This window comes from Chrysemys picta, chromosome 14 (genome assembly GCF_011386835.1).
Source record: "Chrysemys picta bellii isolate R12L10 chromosome 14, ASM1138683v2, whole genome shotgun sequence".
In the NCBI taxonomy this organism is placed as follows: domain Eukaryota; kingdom Metazoa; phylum Chordata; order Testudines; family Emydidae; genus Chrysemys; species Chrysemys picta.
In genome coordinates, this window is record NC_088804.1 from 42,579,981 (window position 1) to 42,600,840 (window position 20,860).

Consider the following 20,860-nt stretch of genomic DNA (forward strand, 5'->3'; position numbering starts at 1 on the left):
TTGGCAGGTTTTTTCTGCCGAGGTCAGCTGCTCGTGGTCCCAGCAACTCTTACTGTGTTCCCTCTCAACTGTTGGGGTTTGTTCTCTCTCCTCCCCGCCTTATGAAGCAGTAAACATGATGATTTGGTAGCCCAGTTATTGACCCTGCTAACATGAGATTAACAAGGTTCCTCTGGGCCAACATGGCTAATGTCCCCGTGCACTGTTCCCATGCTGGCATCTCATGCCCCGCCTCTGCCCCATATTCCTGGGTTCAGGGAGAAGCAGAAGTCACTTCCACTTTTTTCTGGGGCTAAAGGAGAGGAACCAGAGTTAAAGCAGGAAAGTGCCCACAGATCTCTGTAAGTGAAAACCTCGCATCCTCCCTGTGAAGAGCTAAGGAAACAAATTGTCCTACACGCTATTGCAGGGCTCCGAGGAGATTCCTGCAGCTGGCAGTCTCTGCTGTAGCAATGGGCAGCAGAGGAGTCAGTATCTTGCTAGCAGATTTCATGAATCAGCGTTACATTTTTGGCAACCATGACCCAGGCTCAAACCCTTTAACCAGGGCCACGTGCAGTCCATGATGCTGTGGGAATCCACCCATATGACAGCTCTGAGAGGTGTAAACTTCCACATTCATCTCAGCGTGGTGTTAACTCTCAAGCCTAGTTGTGATGAGTTAAATTGTCAGCATTTACTATTTCACTGCTGGCGGAAACATCGAGCCAAGGTACTGGTCCCTCATTGCTGGCTGCAGAGGGGTGTGCTGGGGTAGGAGGCAGTGGAACAGCTAGTTGCTGTCAAAGTTTAGAATTTCAAAATTTCCTGTTGCTCCAAACTTGCCTACAAGGTAGAGAGAAAAGCTGCTTCCCCACAGATCACACAGGGCCTTGCTTGTAACTCCAGCTTGACCACAAGGTACAGAGGCTTCACTCAGAGGGGTAAGGTCAGCTCAGAGAAATGGGGAAGTCTGGATAACACCCCCAAGTGTGTGGGACTGGAGCTGTCTTAGGGGAGAACGTGGGTCTCGCACTCCTGGGAAGGTAACTGGTGTGCTTTGTCCTCCAGGTTTTCCTGGAAAATATGGAACACGAGGACTCCTTTGTGTACCTTTCTGCTATTCAAGGTGAGTGCAGTGCCCAAGTTGCTTGGGTTTGGTGTCTAATACTGGAGGGCATCTTTCCCACTACGGTTTAACTAGCATTTGTTCTGTGATGTGTATGAGCCCTTTGTGTTCCACCCATGCTCCTGTCTGTGAACTGCTGGCATACATCAGCTGAAAGGTGTGTGCTTGTTTATTTACTAATTAAGCCATTGATTATATTCCCCTGCTGGGGATGTGCTGCAGATTTAGTGAGTCTCTCATCCTTAAACACTGCACATTCTCCTGTCTCGCCTCTGACTTTCTTGGGAGAGTTCCCTGGAAACCAGAGAGCCAGTGGCTGTGAAATCCAGGCTTTATGCCTCCCAGTCAGCAGTTTGGATCCATATGGATTTTCTACTGGGGTCGCAGGCCTCCTGGAGCTAACATCTCTTTGGCTTTGTCTAGAATCATAGATCATAGAATATCAGGGTTGGAAGGGACCTCAGGAGGTCATCTAGTCCAACCCCCTGCTCAAAGCAGGACCAATTCCCAACTAAATCATCCCAGCCAGGGCTTTGTCAAGCTGGGCCTTACAAACCTCCAAGGAAGGAGACTCCACCACCTCCCTAGGTAACGCATTCCAGTGCTTCACCACCCTCCTAGTGAAATAGTGTTTCCTAATATCCAACCTGGACCTCCCCCACTGCAACTTGAGACCATTGATCCTTGTTCTGTCATCTGCCACCACTGAGAATAGCCGAGCTCCATCCTTTTTGGAACCCCCCCTTCAGGTAGTTGAAGGCTGCTATCAAATCCCCCCTCATTCTTCTCTTCTGGAGACTAAACAATCCCAGTTCCCTCAGTCTCTCCTCATAAGTCATGTGCTCCAGACCCCTAATCATTTTTGTTGCCCTCCGCTGGACTCTTTCCAATTTTTCCACATCCTTCTTGTAGTGTGGGGCCCAAAACTGGACACAGTATTCCAGATGAGGCCTCACCAATGTCGAATAGAGGGGAACGATCACGTTCCTCGATCTGCTGGCAATGCCCCTACTTATACAGCCCAAAATGCCGTTAGCCTTCTTGGCAACAAGTGCACACCGTTGACTCATATCCAGCTTCTCGTCCACTGTGACCCCTAGATCCTTTTCTGCAGAACCACTGTGACCCCTAGGTCCTTTTCTGCAGAACTAGACTAGAGCTTTGGTCATGTTGTAACTCAAGGCAATTGATTGCCAGTTAACTTGCGTTAACTAATCTAGACAGTCCACGGAAGTGTGTTGGTGGCCGTGTTTGAGTTCACGGTGGTAAATACACCTTTCCTTCAGCTGAGTGGGCAAACAATTCATTGCTGTCACAGGCATGGTACAAGGCTTCTCCATCAGAATGAAGGGCAGTAGCGCAGGATGCGGGGTCAGTGCATGCAGCTGTTAGTAGAGCATAGGTCACTCTTAGGTTCTTGCAGAGGTTGGCTAGTAGGTGTGCTCCCCAAACTAGGCCACCAGAGAAAGGCATTCCTGAAATACATGGGTAATTTTAAGGGAAAGGTGGGGGCAGACTTCTGGTACCTGTGATCCATGGGCAGTGGAGTCCAAAGTTGTGACCGGAGCGACCGCTGTCCCAGGGAGAGTGGCATTGTGGGACAACTGCTGGGGCACTGTTGGAGTTGACACAGGTAGTTCAGTGTCTACCCTAGCAGTGATGGCAGAAGTAGGCTGTCTTTGGCCTTATGTCATGTGGGGAGATGGTGTTACTGTTTCGATGCAACAGGGAGGCTACCTCAGTGAGAGACAAATGTAGCTATGGACGTTAGGTCGACATAGCTTTGTAGTGTAGACAGGCTGAAGTGCCTCTTGGTCCATGGTGCTCAGCATCCACATTTGGAACTGGGGGTCTGACACCAGAAACTCTCCTGAGCTGCTTGGTTCTCCAACTATGAAAGCATAAGCCGCCCCACCACATGGTGAAAATACCTGGGCTCTCCTTAAAGGGGAAACCGGTCATTTCTAGAGTAACACAGATGTTTGTTTTGCTGCTTGTAAAGAGTTGCAGAGTGATCTGGCACAAAGCTGTACCGACATGCTTTACAGACCATGAACAAATAAAGAGCTTCTTCGGAAGAAAAGCTGTGGTATCTGGACTCCAATCCTATTGCACACTACCGATTTAAACAGTCCCCCTGTGGTTTCCAATCTTCAGTCTGTTCCAAACTCTTGGGGGGTGCACTTTTTAAAGGGGGCTCCGTGGCGGGGATGGGATTAGTTGCTGAACCCAGCGAGGAACTGTGCGGCGGCAGCTGCAAGAGCGGGAGCAGCTCTGCTGAGGGAATTGCTGTAATCAAGCCGTACGGCTCCCCGGGTATATTTGCTGCTGGGAGGTCATCGTGGGGAAAATAAAGTCTCTTCCTAAGAAACCTGTGCATGTGAAGAGAGGTTAATAGCGTGCCCACGCATCCTGTTCCATGGAAGTGGCTGCCGAAAATGGTGCCAAGATTCCTGACCTTGCTTCCTACCTTAGACCGAGTCCCTGCAGTAAGAGGAGAGACACAGGAAAAGAGCATCTAGTGAAACCTCGTATTGGGGTACCTGGGCAGGGTGTTTTAATATTCACCACTTAGTAACGGGGGCACCAGCTCAATAAAACCACTGATAGACGGGGGAAGGATTCTTGAGGGACGCCAGGTAGCATAACCGTTGGGAATGATACAGTCATCTATTACCACTAACTGATCTCTAGCCTTGTAGGTGTGACTAGGACAATGTCAGACATGAGGCCCAAATGACACATTCACAATCACAATACAAGCTTTCGTTGTTATTAACAAAATAAGAAGTTGTTTCTGGCTCTCAGGGTTGAAAAAATCCCTTCCGAAATGTGACCTAAGTGTAACCAATGGAGTAGTGATTGCTTGACTCTGCAGACAGCCTGAATCAATGGCTCTGAGAGGTCTGAACTCCCCAAAGCCCCATTAATCTCCTCTATTAACCCTGGAGCCCAGTGATGACACTTTAATGTAACCATTAACTATTGAATTAACGACCACTGTAGAGCATGGAATGGGGAAGAAGGTGGCCACGGGGAGTTGCTGCAAAGAAGGATGTGCAGAAAGAAAAACACACAGTTAAGAGAGAGACAAGGAAGGGAAACAAAGTGAAGAAATAATAGTGATCCTGTGGGGGAGCAGATTTCCCTGCGGGGTGCTGCCGAATAAGACAGTTGGGTTCCAAACAAAACGTGTCATGACAATAACTCAGTTTCATTGCTACATAAAGACCAGATTCTCCCCTGGATCTCTGTGACATTGTTGGGGTGCCACTGTGGATCGACAGTAGTGTGTTTGTGCAAGACTGAAACTTTGGTCCATGGATTAGAATTAAAAAATGGGATTCAGCTCTCGCCACAGAATGAGTTTGACACCCCTGGACTAGCACCACTTGAAGATGGTTACATGCGCACACCATCTCCTGTAGTCACCAAATCAGCTGTTATCAAAACTTGTTATTTCTCAGGCTTGGTCTACACTTAAGTTTTGCCAGTATCACTTATTCTGTTTGGGGAACTGGTATAAACTGTACCCCGTGTCATGGCTCCACAAGACCTGTGCTACATCCCAGCTATTGGAGGAATCCCTTCAGTGGGTCCCACTCTTCCTTCAGGGTTGGCCATACGGTCTCACCAGCTCCTACACTTGAGCCTCTAGGTTTCAGCGCTCCCGCTTCATACTATGAGCTCTGCCCAGTACGTCCAACGAACACACACCTGGTTAGAGTCCCTGAAGAGTGTAAAAGTCTAATGGGCCTCAGCAGGTATTTGCAGTGACCCCAGGCAAACTTTTCCAAACAGAATAGGGTTTATTAGTCAACTGGAATGCAGCACTGGAAGTCCTTAGGTTAGCACAGAGAAATAAAGATTAAGCCAGTGTCTGTCTGGCCAAGCTAGTGCCATCCGCCATCCAAGCTGCTGTGGACCCCATTTCTGGCTCTTTCTGACCCTTTGTCAGTCCCAGGGGAGAGCAGTCCAGCCTCTTCCAGAAGCGAACTCTTTATCCCTGCCTGTCACCTCTGTCCTTCGCTTTCAGGCAGAGCTATGCTGAGTTCACATACTCCACCTCTGAGCGCTTCCCCCTGTTAAGTGTTGATTGCTCAGTCATTGGGGGGCTTCTCATTGTCTCTGTAGATCCTCTGTTGATTTGGGTTGGTTTCAACCAGGTCTTTAACAACCCATTCATTCCACCCAGGCAGCGGGGTGGTGCACACACCTCATGCCTTCTGTGCTGCCCCAACTGCAGACTTACCCCCTTTTCACCTACTTGGTAGCAATGTTAAGTACAGGGGGACACTGAGCCACACATAGGGGTCATACAAATATTACAGAAAATTCCCACTTCATCACAACTAGCAAAAGCATTCTTGGCAGAATAAACTGTCCCCCACGAGGAGGGTTTGCTGGGGTAGCTCTACCAGGATAGCTATACTTTTCTAGTGTAGACAAGCCTGACGTATGACAGAGTTGTCACTTGCCTGCAATGTTCTTCTCAGGCAACAGAAGCTTGAATAAGACCGTAGAAGTCTACCTTTCGGCATCTAATTCTTCCAAATCTTAAACACAAAACCCTAGTACTGTTGAGCCAGATGGGGAACCAGGCCATGCATTCTAGTCAGTCTCATATATATGCATTGTTTCCACCTCTGACCCAGGTCTCTCTCCTCAATAGACAGATCTTTCTTGTGAATTGCTGGGTTGGGTGCATAAGGTAGCATTGTTCCTTTGGAAGGAAAGTCTTAGTGACATGAACAATTAGATTCTTAGAGGGGTAAACAATGTATTGCTTAGGAGACACATAAGTATGGAGGAAGAAAACCCCTGCGGATTGTACAATTAGTTACCTCTGTCTCTGAACCTCCTCTTCAGTGTAGCAGAAATCTGAGATGAACGCAGTCTGGGGTGGTTAAGACTGACTCATGGTTAAGACTGGCTCCTTAAAAATTCTCAAACCCCAGTTTCTGTTCCCACTTCTCTTGCTGGCTGGAGTAGGAGCAAGAGACGAAATACCGTATTTGCCTCTCGTAATTGATGACTGGAAGAGCAACCCTTCCGAAACAGCTGAAAGATTAGCTTATCAGTACACCTTCCTCTCTGCTTGTACAGTCTTGAGTGGGATGAGGTGGTTCTTGCCGTGCAGGTGAAATATGCATGCACGCTTAGCCTCTGAATGATTCGTGTACTGTGGGCAGCTCCTCACATGTTTAGCCGCCGGTTATAGTTCTGATTAACCCTGACACAGTTTCTTGTGGTGTTGAGTCACTAACTGTACACAGAAGTAACACGATTAGAAAGCACTGTCAGTCTTGCCCTGTAAACGGCCTTCGGGGATGTAGGGTAGAGGTTGAGAGCAGCTGATGGATGCTTTAGGCAGGTTCCCTTTTTCTCTGGGCAACACGTGCTGCTTCTGCGGTAGGGCTTTCTTGCAAGTGTTTTCTGATGTTGGAACTTGCAAGCTGGGTAGCCATGACTGAGAACTGAATCCGAGCTCAGCCCAGAGCATGATACAGGAAGGGAGAGGGGTCTGGCACTATCCCACTGTATCGATGTAGGCTGGTGGCCAGTAATTGACAGAGCATGTTAGTTTGTTGATACTTAAGATTTGGGGTCTACAGGTGGGGGCTGCTACTCTGAGGATGAGAAGGAGTTAGATCTCACCACTGCCGGGTGCTTGTCCGAGCCAGGGGAGCTTTGTGCCACTAGATCATTTTCACTCACTAGTAGCTGCTTTTTATTATGTTGATAGTCAAGCCCGAAATAAGTCTGCAGCTGTTTGAGCTCAGTTCCAGAGCTGTAAATCCTGGACAGGGCACGGCGTACGGAACCCCACCCTGTCTCCTGGCCCCTGCACTGTGCTTTAACTATACAGCCATGCTTCTCTGCAGTGTCGTTCAGGCAAAACGGCCAGGCATGTTCAGATTCCCTATTTCTCAGCCTCTCTGAGAGTCTCCAACGTTTTCATTCTGTGGCTCAGTCCTGAGAGAGAGCACTTACACCCGTCACGGACGCATCCTTTCCTACCATCCCAGTTGTCTGCTGGTTGGTTCTCAGTATGTTTGTTATAGGACAGTTCCACATGGAGCCCTCCCTTCCCCCCCCACAATAGAACTGGGGTGTCTGTCTGTTTCCCCTCCTTTAAAGGTCCCAGTAAAACTCTGCAAGCTTTCTTGTCTCATAAGACCCCTTCTTGGTACTGGTTTATTACAAAAACATAGTGCAAATTAACCAGAACACCCTGGTGCCACGTCTGTCTGATCCCAACAAGGGCAGTCAGGGCCAGGGGTCAGAGCAGGGGCAAACCTGAGGCTGGGAGAAGCAGAGGAGTGTTTAGTTGGATTCCAGGCCAGAGTCGATACCGAGGGTCAGAGTCCAAGTCTGTAAGTGAACTCTAGACCAAGCCGAGGTCAAAGCCAGGGGTGCAGGAACAGTCATGGCAGCTACAGAAGATCCACGCTGTTGCCTGGATGCTGCCTGGAACACCCCTTGGGTTATATAGGGCAGGGAGCCAATCAGGAGCCATGAGGCTGCTCTCTGTCAAGCTCCTGAAACAGAACTTTCCCATATCTGTGTCCACAATGGATCATGGGAAGTGGAGTACAGGTGGGCTACAGCTGGCGCTGCGATGTCAGCTGCCTGGTGCAGACCTGGGTTCTAGACCCATGGGGCCTTACAACATGGTTCTTAAAATCCTGTGACGTGATGCCACACGCCCACCACACCTGGGCTCTTCATCAGTCCGCCTGTCCTTTTACAGGACAGCCACCCCACCCCTTCCAGCTGGAGCGCAGCCCCACTCTTCCTAGCAGGACCCCGCCCCCCCACAGCCTCTCTGTTGGAAGTTCATCCTCACCAGGGGAGTAACCCTCAGTCCCCTGGGCTCCCAGCCCTCTGGCTCAAGCTACCCACTGAGGTCCCTATGCTGGAAAAGCCCCTCCTCTGCCTTCAGCCCTCTGGCCCTGGTTCTCTGGCTTGGGGAGGTCAACTGGCAAACCCCTCCCTCTTGCTGCTCGCCGGCCTTCAGCCTTCCCCCAGGAATTGCATTGAATCTCGAGGCTTTGCCAGCTCTCACTTGCCAGTGTCTCGCTCCCCGGGAGCTCTCACCTGCCCTTGTCCTGCTGACACCATCTCTGCTCTAAGGCCACCCTCTCACCAGGCCTCTCTTGACTCCAAGTCCCAGGCACCCTCTTTTAACCCTAGTTGGGTCAGCTGATGAATCACAAATGCATGAGCCTCTTTCCTCTTGAAGGACCAGTGCCACCCTGGGAGTTTCATTCTGGAAGTTCCCATCTCACTTTCAAAAGTCTTTTGTGAGCCCACCTCTCTGTACTGACTGAGTTCTGGTTACATTGCTGCTGTCTTTAATATTCTAGACGTTGGCAGTGCACGGTCTTATGAAGTGGAAGAGAGAGCCCATAAAGCAGACTGATCTAGCAAGCTCATGCGCCAAGACTGGTTGAGAGGCTAGAGGAGGGGAAAGGGTTTGGATGCTGCCCACTCTTGACATTGTACAAATACACAGCTTGTATTGCAGCCAAGTCCGGCATCAAGAGTGTGCGCTCAGAGGAGTGGTAGCCAACACCGCGGAAGCATGGGGTAAAGCAGAGGCCTCGTTGACAGCCAGTGACTACATCTGAGCTATACTTGCTGGAAATTATCCACCCTGTATTTCTCCCCACAAGTATCTTGCAGCATGTGATGTCTGGCTTATTAAGTAGATGCTAGTAAATGAATATTAACCATCACGAATTAGTGGACACCTGCTGCCAACTGCTAAATAATTTCTCTCTCAAACATAACCATCCAGCTTGACAGCCTGCTAACTAACCAACCATAGCCTGCTGGCTTTGTTCTGCGGTCTGAGCAGAGGAGCTGTGTGGTGTGTTTAGTAACCAGCTAGGTCATGTCTCTGCCTCAGCCTGAAAATTAAACTCAAATGCTGAGTTAGTTTATGAATCATTGTGGGTATCACTGTAGTGCCTAGGAGCCCTCGTCCCACGCCAGGACCCCACGGGCTAGGCTCTGTACAGACACAGAGCAAAGACAATCCCTGCCCCAAAGAACTGACCTTCTCAGTATAAGAGTCAACAGAAAACAGCCCGATGGTGGAGGACAAGGAGATACTACTGGTCAGCGTGATGGGCTCTGGTCTCAGCACACCAGCAATCAAACTGCTGTCAAGTTTTTTGTGAGCATCACAGCGAATTACAACTCAGCAGCCAGGCTCAAACAATGTCAGGAAGCACAGGGAATGGGAAGGTGAATGATACAGAGAAAGGTCAGGGAGACAAGGTGGGTGAGGTCAGATCTTTTATTTGACCAACTTCTGTTGGTGAGAGACAAGCCTCACCTGGACACCGTGTGCAACACTGGCCAAGGGTCTTCCAGAACTAGACAGGGCTGAGAGAGAGACAAGGAGAATGATCAGGGCCTGGAAGTCAAGGGCCTCCTCAAGGCTAAGCTCAGACCCTGGCACGGATCCTAGAGAAATCTGTTCTGGCTGCAGGTAGGAGGGCTCTGCAATGCTGGGCGTAGCTTTTTGCGTGGGCAAAACCTGCTGTTAGTTTTTCTCTCTGCAGAGCAAGTGGAAACAGTTTTCCATTGGCTTTGCCAGTGCTGCGATTTATCTGCATATATGGCGGGGGGAAGTTGTGTGAAGGAGGTGGTTACAGATCTCAGAAGGAGAAATGCATGTACTTCCTGGCCTTTGAGGTGAGGCTTTGGCTCCAGCTACCTCATTTTCTCCTGTCTGCAGGGCATCGGGTAGGGATCTCTCTTCTTTCCTACCTAATTAGGGTGTGGCTAAAAGGAGTCATGTCAGTTCTATCAGCAGGACTTTCATGTCAGTTTTAGACTCCATAGGAAGCTCATTACTCATTCAAATAAAGGCCGTAGCTCCAATGCTCACTCATTCCTGCCCTGCTCTTCTAGTCTGGGCCTCTCCCACACAGCGGTGCCAGTGCGTCTCCATCCTAGTCGGCAGCACCCAGCATGATCCCAGCCCTGACTTCCCCCCACGCACCGCTGGGCCCTAGTATCCCAGTCTTTACCTGCAGTTCCGTCAGGGTCTGCACGGAGATTCCAGGCACACTGCACTTGTGCCCGACACCAAATTTGAACCAGGATTCCAGAAGACTTAATTTACTGTGTCCCTTCCCCTCCCGCTCCAGTACCTCCAGCACTCCCTGCGTGGGGCATAGACATACATTCATTTCATATCTAAACCCTGCCAACTCTCTCTTCTGCCAGAATGCGTTTCTCCAGGAATCTTTAGGTTGTTAACATGGGTTCCATGTAATCTGGAGGCTGCTGAGGGGAGGGGGACATACTCTACTAAAGAAGGTGAGATAGCAACTCCAGAGCTGAGAGAGACACAATGTACAGCCTGTTAGAAACCGATTTTGTGAGCTGTCTCTCCTCTCATCCGCTGTGGTGTTCAACCTGGAGCAGTACAAGATGAGTTACTCACGTGACATGAGCCCCTTCTGATCTTCAAGAGAGAACTTGTCATATAGTTAGCTTCCAGCCCCTGCAAAAGCTATGTATTAACAGACTGGCAATGCCAGACGACCATAACCATGGGCTTATGTAAGGAGCAGTTCATTGAACTGCTTAGGGCTTGTGGGACAATGCATTCTACGCAAACAGTACGCCATTAAAGCACACCAGCAGGGTCTACCCAGACCAATTACAGTGCGCTAAAGTGTTGTGCATTAGAAATCAACCCCACCCCACCCCTGTAGAGCCTATTACCCCACTGTGTAGACACGCCTTAGTGTACAGGAGTAGGTTGCTGGAAGTTCTATTGAACCAGAGAGTAAATGGTTCATAACAGGCAGACCGCATGAGCTGGACGTCAGAAAGATCTGGTACGAAGGGGCTGTGTCTAGAGGAAGCTTGGCTGGGGTTTCCTTGTCTCTGTCGATGGGGTAGAGATCTCTTATGAGCGTTCAGAAATGTGCAAGGAGTTAGGGACATGGGCCCTGCCTTGCAGAGCTCACCGGCGTACAGCCAAAGGGAGAGGGAAAAGGGTAGGGGACGAGGTTGGTTCATTTGTTGAATTTGTTGACCCAGGCTGAATTCCTGTTGTGACTTGGTGCTGATGCCTTGATTTTCTCATCCCAGCCTATTGGTCTTTGCTAGGAGAGCCAGAAACACTGGCCTTGTCCCAATGCCTTGTCTGTTGTACAGCGCACCTCTAGGCCTGGCCTTTTCTGTGTTCAACCCCAGCCTTTGTTGTTTGTTTGTGACCCTCGCCTTGCCAGTGACGCCCAGGCCAGCACCATGCTGCAAGAACCTAGCCAGGGCTGAATCCAGGCGCCAGCAATCGTGTTCACTGACGGGACACTGAATATGGCCTGTCCTGGTCTGTGCTACGTGCTACATTGCATTCAGCGCTGTCAGCTTTTGGGGACAGGACTGAGCCCTGGCAACTGGTGTATTGGACAGTGCTGCCAACCCTTGGGGTGCTAGGGCCTGGCTCATAATATTGGTGCTGTTCTGGAAGCCTCAGCTCCATTTGGAGCCCTCCCGGCCATGGAGAAAAGCTGAAACATAACCCAGGTATGCCCCAAAGGCTCAAAGTAGATAGCAAATAACCCCCAACTTTATTATTGTTTATAGTCACTAGGGTTTTAAGACAGTCTCGTGATTTTGGGGGGCCTGCCTTGGGACTTTGGCTCACCAGAGATTGGAGTACCGAGGCCAGGGTAGGACACATGCTGTCAGTTCCCAAGCACGGTGTTTGAGGGAAGGTCTGAGGAGAGAGCAGCGAGGGGAAAAAGGAGACCACTCTGTTGGGTCAGACAGCTCTTCCTGGTCGTACACTCCCTGGTGTTCTCCCACAATCCCCATTGCAAGGCAGGTCAGAGAGAGTCCATCTTAGGCTACAGGGTGCATTTGTCTCCCGAGCTTAGCTGAGCACTATTAAGAGCCGCTGTGCTGCTGTTTGCCAGCTCAGGCAGCTTCCAGTGATGCTTCAACCCTTCTCCTGCCCTTCAATTTTGTAACTAATTTTTGCACGGTTAACATCTCCTGTCAGTCTGGCTGTGCACTGGTCACCTCTGCCTGCTCTCTGCAGACAGGTCTGGGAGGAGTGAGTGCTCTGTAGTTTGATAAGCTGGCCCTGCACTCCAAGGGCACGGTCAGTGCCATTTTTCTTGGGTGACAGGGGAAGTGACGGGCTGGCACAGAACCTGCGGGAGCATAACTACCTTTCAGGTTCTGAGGTTGATACAGACAGCAAGATACCATGATCCTCAGACTTTGAAGTGTGAGGAGACGGAGACTGTTTGGCAAGCGTGTTGACCTGTGCTAGAGATGCCAAAGTGAACAAAGACAATTAAAATCCCCCAAACTGTCAACTGACACTGCCTTGTGCAAATAAAAAAGTTTGCCTCCAACCTGCCACTTGTAATCACTGTAAAAACCTCCGTCTGCGAGCTCTCTCCCCTCTCATTCTGTGCCCCAGTGCATCTGCTGCTGCCCTACAGCTAAGGTTGAGAGCACGGATGACAGCTATATCCGCCACACAAAGGGCTGGAGCAGTAACCTGTACCGCTAACATGCCACACAGCAATTCATGGGAGGCGGGTATGCTCCAGTGGGAACCATGTTCTTTTACAGCTCTGCTCAGTCACTAATGGAGCGGAGATGGGGAGGGAGGGGGGTGCATTTTGCAGCTGCAAGACCAGTTTTCCCACCCAACCCATATTCACAGATCCACAAGTGATTAGCCCTTGGGGCCGGATACTCTTAGCATTTTATTGGTCTGAGAAGTAAAGTGGTAGTTTTGGGCTACAGCTGAATGGGAGCCTGTTGCCCCAGGGAGGAACTGACCTGGGGGGCAGAGCCCTCCGAGGCAGAAAAGCTCACTGAGCAGAGAGGTAGTAAACCCAGAAGAGACCCTGAGATTGATTTTCTTCTACAAGTTCCCTGTGGTTTGGTGCTCCATGGTTAGACATCCTGGGTCCATCCGCTGCCTTATATTTTAGATCGAATCATGTGCCCCTTTTTCTTTTGAACGTCAGGTGTTGCCCTTCTGTCAGAGGTGTACCCAGAGCAAATCCTACCCTGCCTGCTGGCCCAGTATGGCTGCACTTCACCGGGCACCAGAGGACCCCAGACTGCAGAGACCAGGATGAAAGTGGGAGAGGTGCTGATGCGGGTAACCCGGGCACTGGGTGAGTCTACAGCAGTTTCTCCTTTGGAGGGGGTGTATCAAATACTGCATCAGAGCAACTTGTGCCATTGCTCTTGTGTATGGCCCTGGGCTTTATTGGGGCCTCTGTGTGTCCATGTTCCAGTGAAAATAGTGGAAAACTTTGAAGTTGTTGAAGTTTTCACTGCAAATATTTAGTTTATTGATATTTTTTTTTCAGAGCTACAAAAATAAAACCTCCTGTGAAAAGTTTGCACTTTCCAGTCGTGACTCTACTCTAAGTTTGATGGGTTAGTACTGGTCACTTAAACCAGATGTGCCCAGACTTTCCCCAACTGAGGTCACTCTGGCATAAACTGAAGGAGACAGCAGGCAACATCCTCTCTTACTGTTTGGGGCCAGGCTGCTTGGATCGAGAGGGAACGTCTGTTTGGTGTGACGGCTGCACTTTGCCTGCCCTGATTTAGAGCTACTCATTTGTGACTTGATTTTCAGGTGCGCTGAGCACCTCCCGCTCCTGCTGCCTAAACCCAGGCCTGTAGCACATTAGAATAGCTAGAACTACATGCCATGCCCACATGAATGTTCAACCGTCAGAATTGCACTGCTGTGTAAAAGCCCCAGATGCAACCCTCAGCTCCAGCGGGGGCACCAACCCACTATCTATGGGGGAATGAGCCTGGCAGCGTGTCCAGAAGGCTAATGAATTCCAGCCCTGCAGAACAAGGGAGGAAGCAAGTCCAGCATCCAGAAGCCTTTGTAAAGACCGCCCTGCCCACCACCCACAAACCAATGGGATTTCAGCTTGGGCATCTCTGCTTCTTGTGACTGTAGTGGAAGGTATTGCACAGGGAGAAGGATAGTCCCCTGGGTAAGATGTCAGCACAGAGCCCTGGTCATGCACTCTCAGCATGTCATGGAGACAGAGGACTAACACCATCACTTTTAAGGAAACGCTCAATAGATTGGGCTCCGTCTCCTTCCCTTTATGAAATAGATTGCCTGTCCCTTTAAATTAAATAGCTGCTGGTAGAGATGTTAACCCATTTCATGTTTTACAAAGAACTGCGATTTCTACCCTAGGTTGTAGTTTAGGAAAAACTTAAGAGTAGTTGAGCTCTGGAACAGGATTCCAAGGGAGGTTGTGGAATCCCCATCACTAGAGGTTTTTAAGAACAGTTTAGACAACCTAGACCAGGGGTCGGCAACGTTTGGCACGCGGCTCGCCAGGGTAAGCACCCTGGCGGGCCGGCCCAGTTTGTTTACCTGCTGACGTGGCAGGTTCGGCCAATCGCGGCCCCCACTGGTAGCTCAGGAGTTGCCCACCTGCTTCCCGTATGGCTAACAACGCGTTATAAAACGAAATGGTATTGCCCAGCACTTCCTGGCTCCCCTGGGACTGAAGCTTCGTGGCTTGTCTGGGCACGATGGTGACTGTGCGCCCTCAAGTTTTGCTGTTACAAAAAGAAATCCTCTTATGGGAGGGCAGTTATTTGTATGTGCTAGTCTGGTGCCTCTGGATGTTTGGGAGACCTGCATGGCTGATACGGGGAAATAATACCTGCCTCCTAATGCTTCTGGCTTTCCCTGCCCAGCCCTGCGGTGCGGCTCCCCAGAGAACAGACAGTATTCCTCGTACTTCACTGCAGAGCCAGCCGTATCCATTGACTAGATTCCTTTCTAGCCTTGTATTGCACTTAACACTGCACAGTATCAGCTGTCCCAGATGCTTCCCCATCTGTGCCCCTCATGTTCGCCCGGTGCCGAAAGGGATTAATAAATCTGCTTTGGGCTGCTGCTAGGATGCGCTGATTGAGGCAGAAATCCTGCGGGTTGCTAAGGAATTTCAGCTCCGCAGACGCTCGCATTGGGAGCCCAGAGTTGCCAGGTGCTGCTGACGCTGTAAGCACCACGGCCTCGAACTGCGCTGAGCCATACTAATCAATGCACGTTTAAAATGCTGTTGGGCCTCCCAGCATTGCTCCCACTGGGGGACCTGAGCCTGGGTTGGCAGGTGATTCCCCGGGTGTGGGCAAGGTGGCTGGGGGACGTGCGTTCTCACAGACGTGGAATTTCTTTACACGCTGATCGGCAGTGCTGTGTGCTGTGCGCCCGCCCCACCACCACTCACCCTTTGTGGCTAACGCTCTCTGCACTCGAGTTGTAGCACAGAGCTCTCCCTGGTGAAGGGAAAACTTCTCTTCTGCAGATTGCTGCAGAATACTGTGGGGCTATGTCAGAATGCCGGACTGCTGTGAGGCTGGAGAGCCTGCTGAGTCCTGGGCCGGTGTTCTTCTCCAGACCTTTCCCTTTCAAATATGGCTATGCTGGTTTGGTGGGATCCACAGGCTCATCACTCTTGGGGTGGGAACTGGGAAAGGTTAGCTGGAGGTTTGCATTCGCATTGCCCCCATCTCCTCAAGTGGCCTGGAATGGGGTGTTGTGCTTTCACCATCCCCGCAGTGTCCTGGGCTATAACCTTATGTCCAGGAATCTTGAATAAATGAGGTTCCACGTGGAACAAGTCTGCAGATCCAGCACAGAACATAAGTCATGTTCCCCTACTTCGCAAAACAGCCCCTGACTCCAGTCTCCTCACGGGGAGTGGTTGATCCAACTCTTGAATGATTCTGACTTGCTTTCATTACCTTCCTCCCTCCCAGCCAATCCCCTTCAGTGTGGTTGGGGGAGGTGTGTAGACCAGTCCATCACTATCTTTTCACTGACAGAAACTCCCCCTTGCTGTGTGGTCTCTGCGGACGGTTTGCGGCATTTAGAATGTTTAACTCTCACCTTCCACTCAGCCGTGTGGTGATTTGAAGGGCTTTTTGTTTTCCGAGGTAGAATTACACCTCTTGCAGGTTGGATTCCTTTACACTGCTATCCTAAACCTTCTCCAAAAACCACCAACACAGGAAAATTCTCTTGGCTCATAGACACGAGCTGCAACTGGCAAAGGGCCCTTTCTTTAAAGATAATCACATAATTACACTGCAGTGTGTCAATGCTTTATCCTGCTCATTGCTAATTTTTCTCCTTTAAAAAAAAAAAGAAAAAAAAAAAACAGTTGCAGTTCTCTCCTCCTCCTCCCCAAAGCAAGGGAGCTGGTTTGGCTTGATGGCCCTTGCCCTGCTCTGGATTTGAGAGAACACCGAGCAAGAGGCTGAATTTAAAAACATAAAATCCCAAGACAAAATGTAGGGCTGGCTGTGTAAATAGATCATTCATTAAACTATTCCCTGAGCTTTTCAGTTACCAAACCAGACTGGAAAGTCAGGAGATCTGAATGTCATGCTTGGTGTTCAGCGATGCTAAGAATACGGAAGTGCAGGTTCCCACCCCAGCTTTGGCTCTGCCCTCTCGTCTCTTCTTTATCCTCCTCTTACTGATTGCAAGAGCCCACTACTGGCCACATGACATGAATTCCTTGGATCCCAGCAGCTGTCCAGTAACAGCGTGCACTCACTCTTCCAGCCTTTCTTGAGTAGAGGAGGCTCCCAGGCCCATCTTGGCAGGGCATGATGGGGAGGCTGAGTCTTTTCCTGTATTCAGCCTAGTCTCTGGACTGAGGCTGTAGCAAGTATCTCTCATGTAGAGGCCTGACCAATTTTAGGAGGTTGAATGGGGGCAGAATCAGGTATTTGGCCAATAATGGAGAAATAGCTGGGCAGCAGGGGCTTGCGTGGATGATATGTACAGGGGGATGTGTGATGTTGTGGTCTCTGACACATATTCCAAGGCCCTGGGACGGTCTTGTCTCTAGCCTCTTACGAGACGGGTTTGCAGTTTACAAGCCAGTTATGGAGAGCTTTGTCTGGGAAAAGGGGGGTGGGGCCTGTGGTCCATACTTGAAAATTCAGTGAGGGACGCTCAGGATATGAGGTCAGGCACCTTAAATCCCAAAGCTAGACAGAGCCAAGGTTTGCATTGGAATCGGAGCTGAGTATTCCCTGACTCTGATGGTTGGCATTTCTGAACGCTCAGACCAGGTCTACTCTACAACGTTTTGTCAGCGCAGCTGTGTGAAAACCCACACCTCCTAGCTGACGTAGCTATGCCGTCAGAACCCCCAGAGAGGAGACGCAACTAGGCTGGCAGAAGAGTGCTTCCGTCTGACCTTGGGGGAGGTGGTGGTGATATGCTGACAGAAAACTCCCTCTGTGGGCGTGTGCTGTGTCTACACTAGGGGGCTTTGCCAGCATAATCTGTCAACCATTTGTAGCGTACACAAACCCTCAGTATGGTCGGTCGTCTTGACTTTTGCCTCGTTAGCATTATTATGCTCTAATGTTTTAAAGTGGTCTCTGCAACCTCCACTCTGACTTCAGTTGTTTGGCTGGGATTCATAGGTGACTGTCTCTGCCGTCCGTCGGGGACCTGCCACGTAGGAGGGATCGGCTCCTTGGCATTAGACCGCAGCCCTTCGTCCTGGGTAGAAGATGCAATGCCCCTTGTTGAACCTGGGCAGAACAGGGCTCTGTTGTGACTGGCACATTGGGTGCCTCAGCCATCGTGTGTCACTGCAAGGAGAGCACCACAGGGGCTACTGAGATTGGGGGTTGGAGGGCAAGCTGTGATGTCGCCAGGCTCTCAGCCGTCTCTTCCAGACTACGCTCCTTTACCGTTACAGTCCCTGGGACATTTACTCTTTGGCATGTGCTGACTAGCTTGAGTATTTATAGACCAAATTAAATTAAACGATATGTCTTTAAATTGTGCGTATTGCAACACTCTGAAGAGTTTATCCAGCATTTCAAACCCACCTTTTTATCTCAATCTTTTTTTCTCAACTTTGCCATGAATTGGAACTCCTCCATCTCCTCCAGGGAGACAATCCTACAGCACAATCGGCCCTGGTCTCCTGTGGAGTAGGGAAGAGTACTTGCATGGCTCTGATCACATCAAATGACTGTAGCTGAGTGGAGTTTGCCAGTCTGTACAAGAACTAATATTAGCCATTAGAAGAATATTGTATTTTAATATGAAATCCAAATGCCGGTAACATTTTTGTGTTAACATCTCTTTTACCTAATACTGATTTGAAGCATCTAATGTAACCAAGCTAATGTATGTGGTGCTGATCCAATAGAAATGGACAGGCCGCTTGAGACTACACCCAACCTCTCTCAACAAAAATAAATACACGTGAATTCTTTCCGTGATGATTTTTATAGCAGGAACATCCCTGGCAAAGGGCATTTCCTGTGTTGTAACGATCCCTTCAGAAGTAGAACTTTGGCTTAGCCAAAGGCTATTAACTCCATTTAGGTTCTTATGCTGTGCCCACCACAGTAGTGTCTGACTCTTCCCACGTGGTTGCTAATCTGAAGCAAATGGCGTGGACTGGGGCTGTTGTTTGTTAAACAGGGTGAAAACTGATTTGCAGTTGCCTCCATGGGGCTCTTGCGCGGCTGGTGGCATAAACTGTCCCTTCCAGCAGTGCAGCCATGGGTGCATGTTGGGCTCCTGTAACTTTGAAATACTCGGCATGGTCTGTCTGCCTTAATGGGGTGTGTCACTGCAGTGCTGAACGGAATACCCTTAGCTGGCTGGTCGGGAGCAAAAGTTGTTACCAGCTGGTAGCCAGTGGTTGGTCTCAGTGCACAAGTGCTCACATTACAAATGACATTAATTGTCACCCTTGGCAGAGAAGCCAAGCGCTGAAGAGCCATGAAGACTGAATCTTTCTTGCCTCTAGTTGAGGTCTTTCTGTTCAGATTTGAGATCTAAGAGTAGGTCTGGGGAGCAACTGGTGGGAAGCTTGTGCTACCCCTGCTCAGGCTGTGCCTATCCAGGTGACCAGGGATCTGAACTCTCTCAGATAAGAACAGTAATGGCCTAATGTTCTCCAAAGTGCATGGGACACTGAGAAATATGGATTTCGGTGCTGCGTGTGCGCAAACCAGGAAAGCAGAACTATGGGAGGACTGTAGAAATGTATATGGCCTGCCCATCCAGTGATGCTGCACTCACATGTCCCATCAAGACCGAGAGCTTGCTTCAGCATGAAGGAGGTTTAACACTGGTAGTACGTGCACAGTGCGGAGGCAGCCAGTGAGCCAGTTCTCAGCCTCCCAGCAGCTCCAGAGGAACGAGAGGACACATCATTCTTTCCCATTTGCCCTCAAGACAATGGAAAACGATTTTCATGGCAGGTTAAACTGTAGCACTCTGGGCTGGAACGGGAGCCTCAATACAGAAGAAAAGTCCAATCAGTTGATCGTTGCCTTCAGCAGGATATTATACCCTGAATTTATGGCTGTCATTGGTTACAAATAGATTATCTCTGTCTCTGCTGCTGCTGCAGTAACCATGGCTCCAGGGCTCCGGGTTGTGATCCTCTCAGCTAATCATGGCTCCAGCAGAATACTGTTGGGCACCTCCTGGTGGCCCTGTCCAGCCAACAACTGGCCACTCACTAGATGACGACAGTACCAGAAAATCACAGACAAGGCTAGTAGGACAATGATGCAAAATTATCAAAAGGAATAAACAATTTAAACCATCCCCTCCCCCTCCCGGTGGTGCTGGTAGTTGCAATGACAAATTACCAAGAGCTGACCGGTGCAGAGGGAGGTACATTTCTGGCATAAAAGCCCCAGAGTGTGAGACAATCAACCAGATTTCTACAGCAGCAGAGACTCTGATGAATTGTTCCTCAGTAATTGGCTGGCCAGGCCAGCCCCGCCCCGACAGAAGGGTCAGTCGGGAAACGCAGTCAGTTGGTGACTGTGGAAATCTGGGTTTATTTCCAGGGACCATGCCATTCATTCTGTACCGTACTGCACACTCCCTTGTTTGGCTTGGAGGCGGTGGAGGTGAAAATCTTGTGGATCCACATGCAGCATAGACAAATTAAATGGTGACTTCTCCCCTTCCCCCTCCTGCTGTAACCCAGCTGGTGTCAATTATGGGACAGACTTAGCTGACTCGGAGGAGAAACCGTTTGCGCTATATTCTGCTCGGTTAGGGCTGAATTCTCATCTTTGGTAGCAGGCGCATCTCACTGCTTGGTTGAAAAATCTCCTGTGGTGCTGGACTCTACAGGAGATGCAGCGCTAGGCTACTTTTCTATCCGAGGTCAGGGCTGAGCCCTTGGTTGCAGGCTGTTGTGACAGTTGCCACTGCCTCAGACCGTGTGGCGCACACTTCCCATCCAATGAGTGCTTGTTTGCACCACCTTTAGCTCCTTGTCTCAGCCTTATTATAAAGTAGCATTTTTGCTTCTGGCGCCTGGCAGCAGATAGTTCAAGGCAAGTTGAGATCTGTTAGCCGGCTGAAAGTACTAGAAAAGCGAACAGAATCTGTGTAACCTGATGCTGGTGTGTGTGTCACTTTGAATCACTGTGGCTGCACCCTGCTTATCAACAAGCCCCATTTCGGATGGGGCAAGTGGGGGGAAAAGCTCTTCCCTTCCCTCTCTGAAGTTTCCTGAAGGATTTACATCATTCATTGCAGTGAGTTTTCATCACAGGCACATTAAATCTGCCACAGCTATGTCAGGGGAGACATTTCCTCTGGTTAGTCAGGGATTATCCGCCCTGCTCTGCAGGGGGAGGGGAAGCTGCTCTGTTCATTCAGTAACTAATCCACCA

General features: G+C 49.9%; 1 protein-coding gene across 17 annotated transcripts in view; it reads left to right on the top strand.

Moving 5' to 3' along the window:
* The window catches only part of TANGO6 (transport and golgi organization 6 homolog), a 94,827-nt gene that overhangs the window by 52,634 nt on the left and 21,333 nt on the right, over nt 1-20,860 (top strand). For 15 of the 17 annotated variants that reach the window (XM_065567397.1, XM_065567394.1, XM_065567401.1 and 12 more), the window contains 2 exons: nt 1,051-1,108; nt 13,135-13,287. In XM_065567397.1, coding sequence (XP_065423469.1) covers nt 1,051-1,108; nt 13,135-13,287 — 211 coding nt within the window. Of the gene's footprint in view, nt 1-1,050; nt 1,109-13,134; nt 13,288-13,485; nt 14,106-20,860 lie in introns of all 17 variants that reach the window. The other 2 variants (XR_010592633.1, XR_010592634.1) reach the window with 1 other exon arrangement.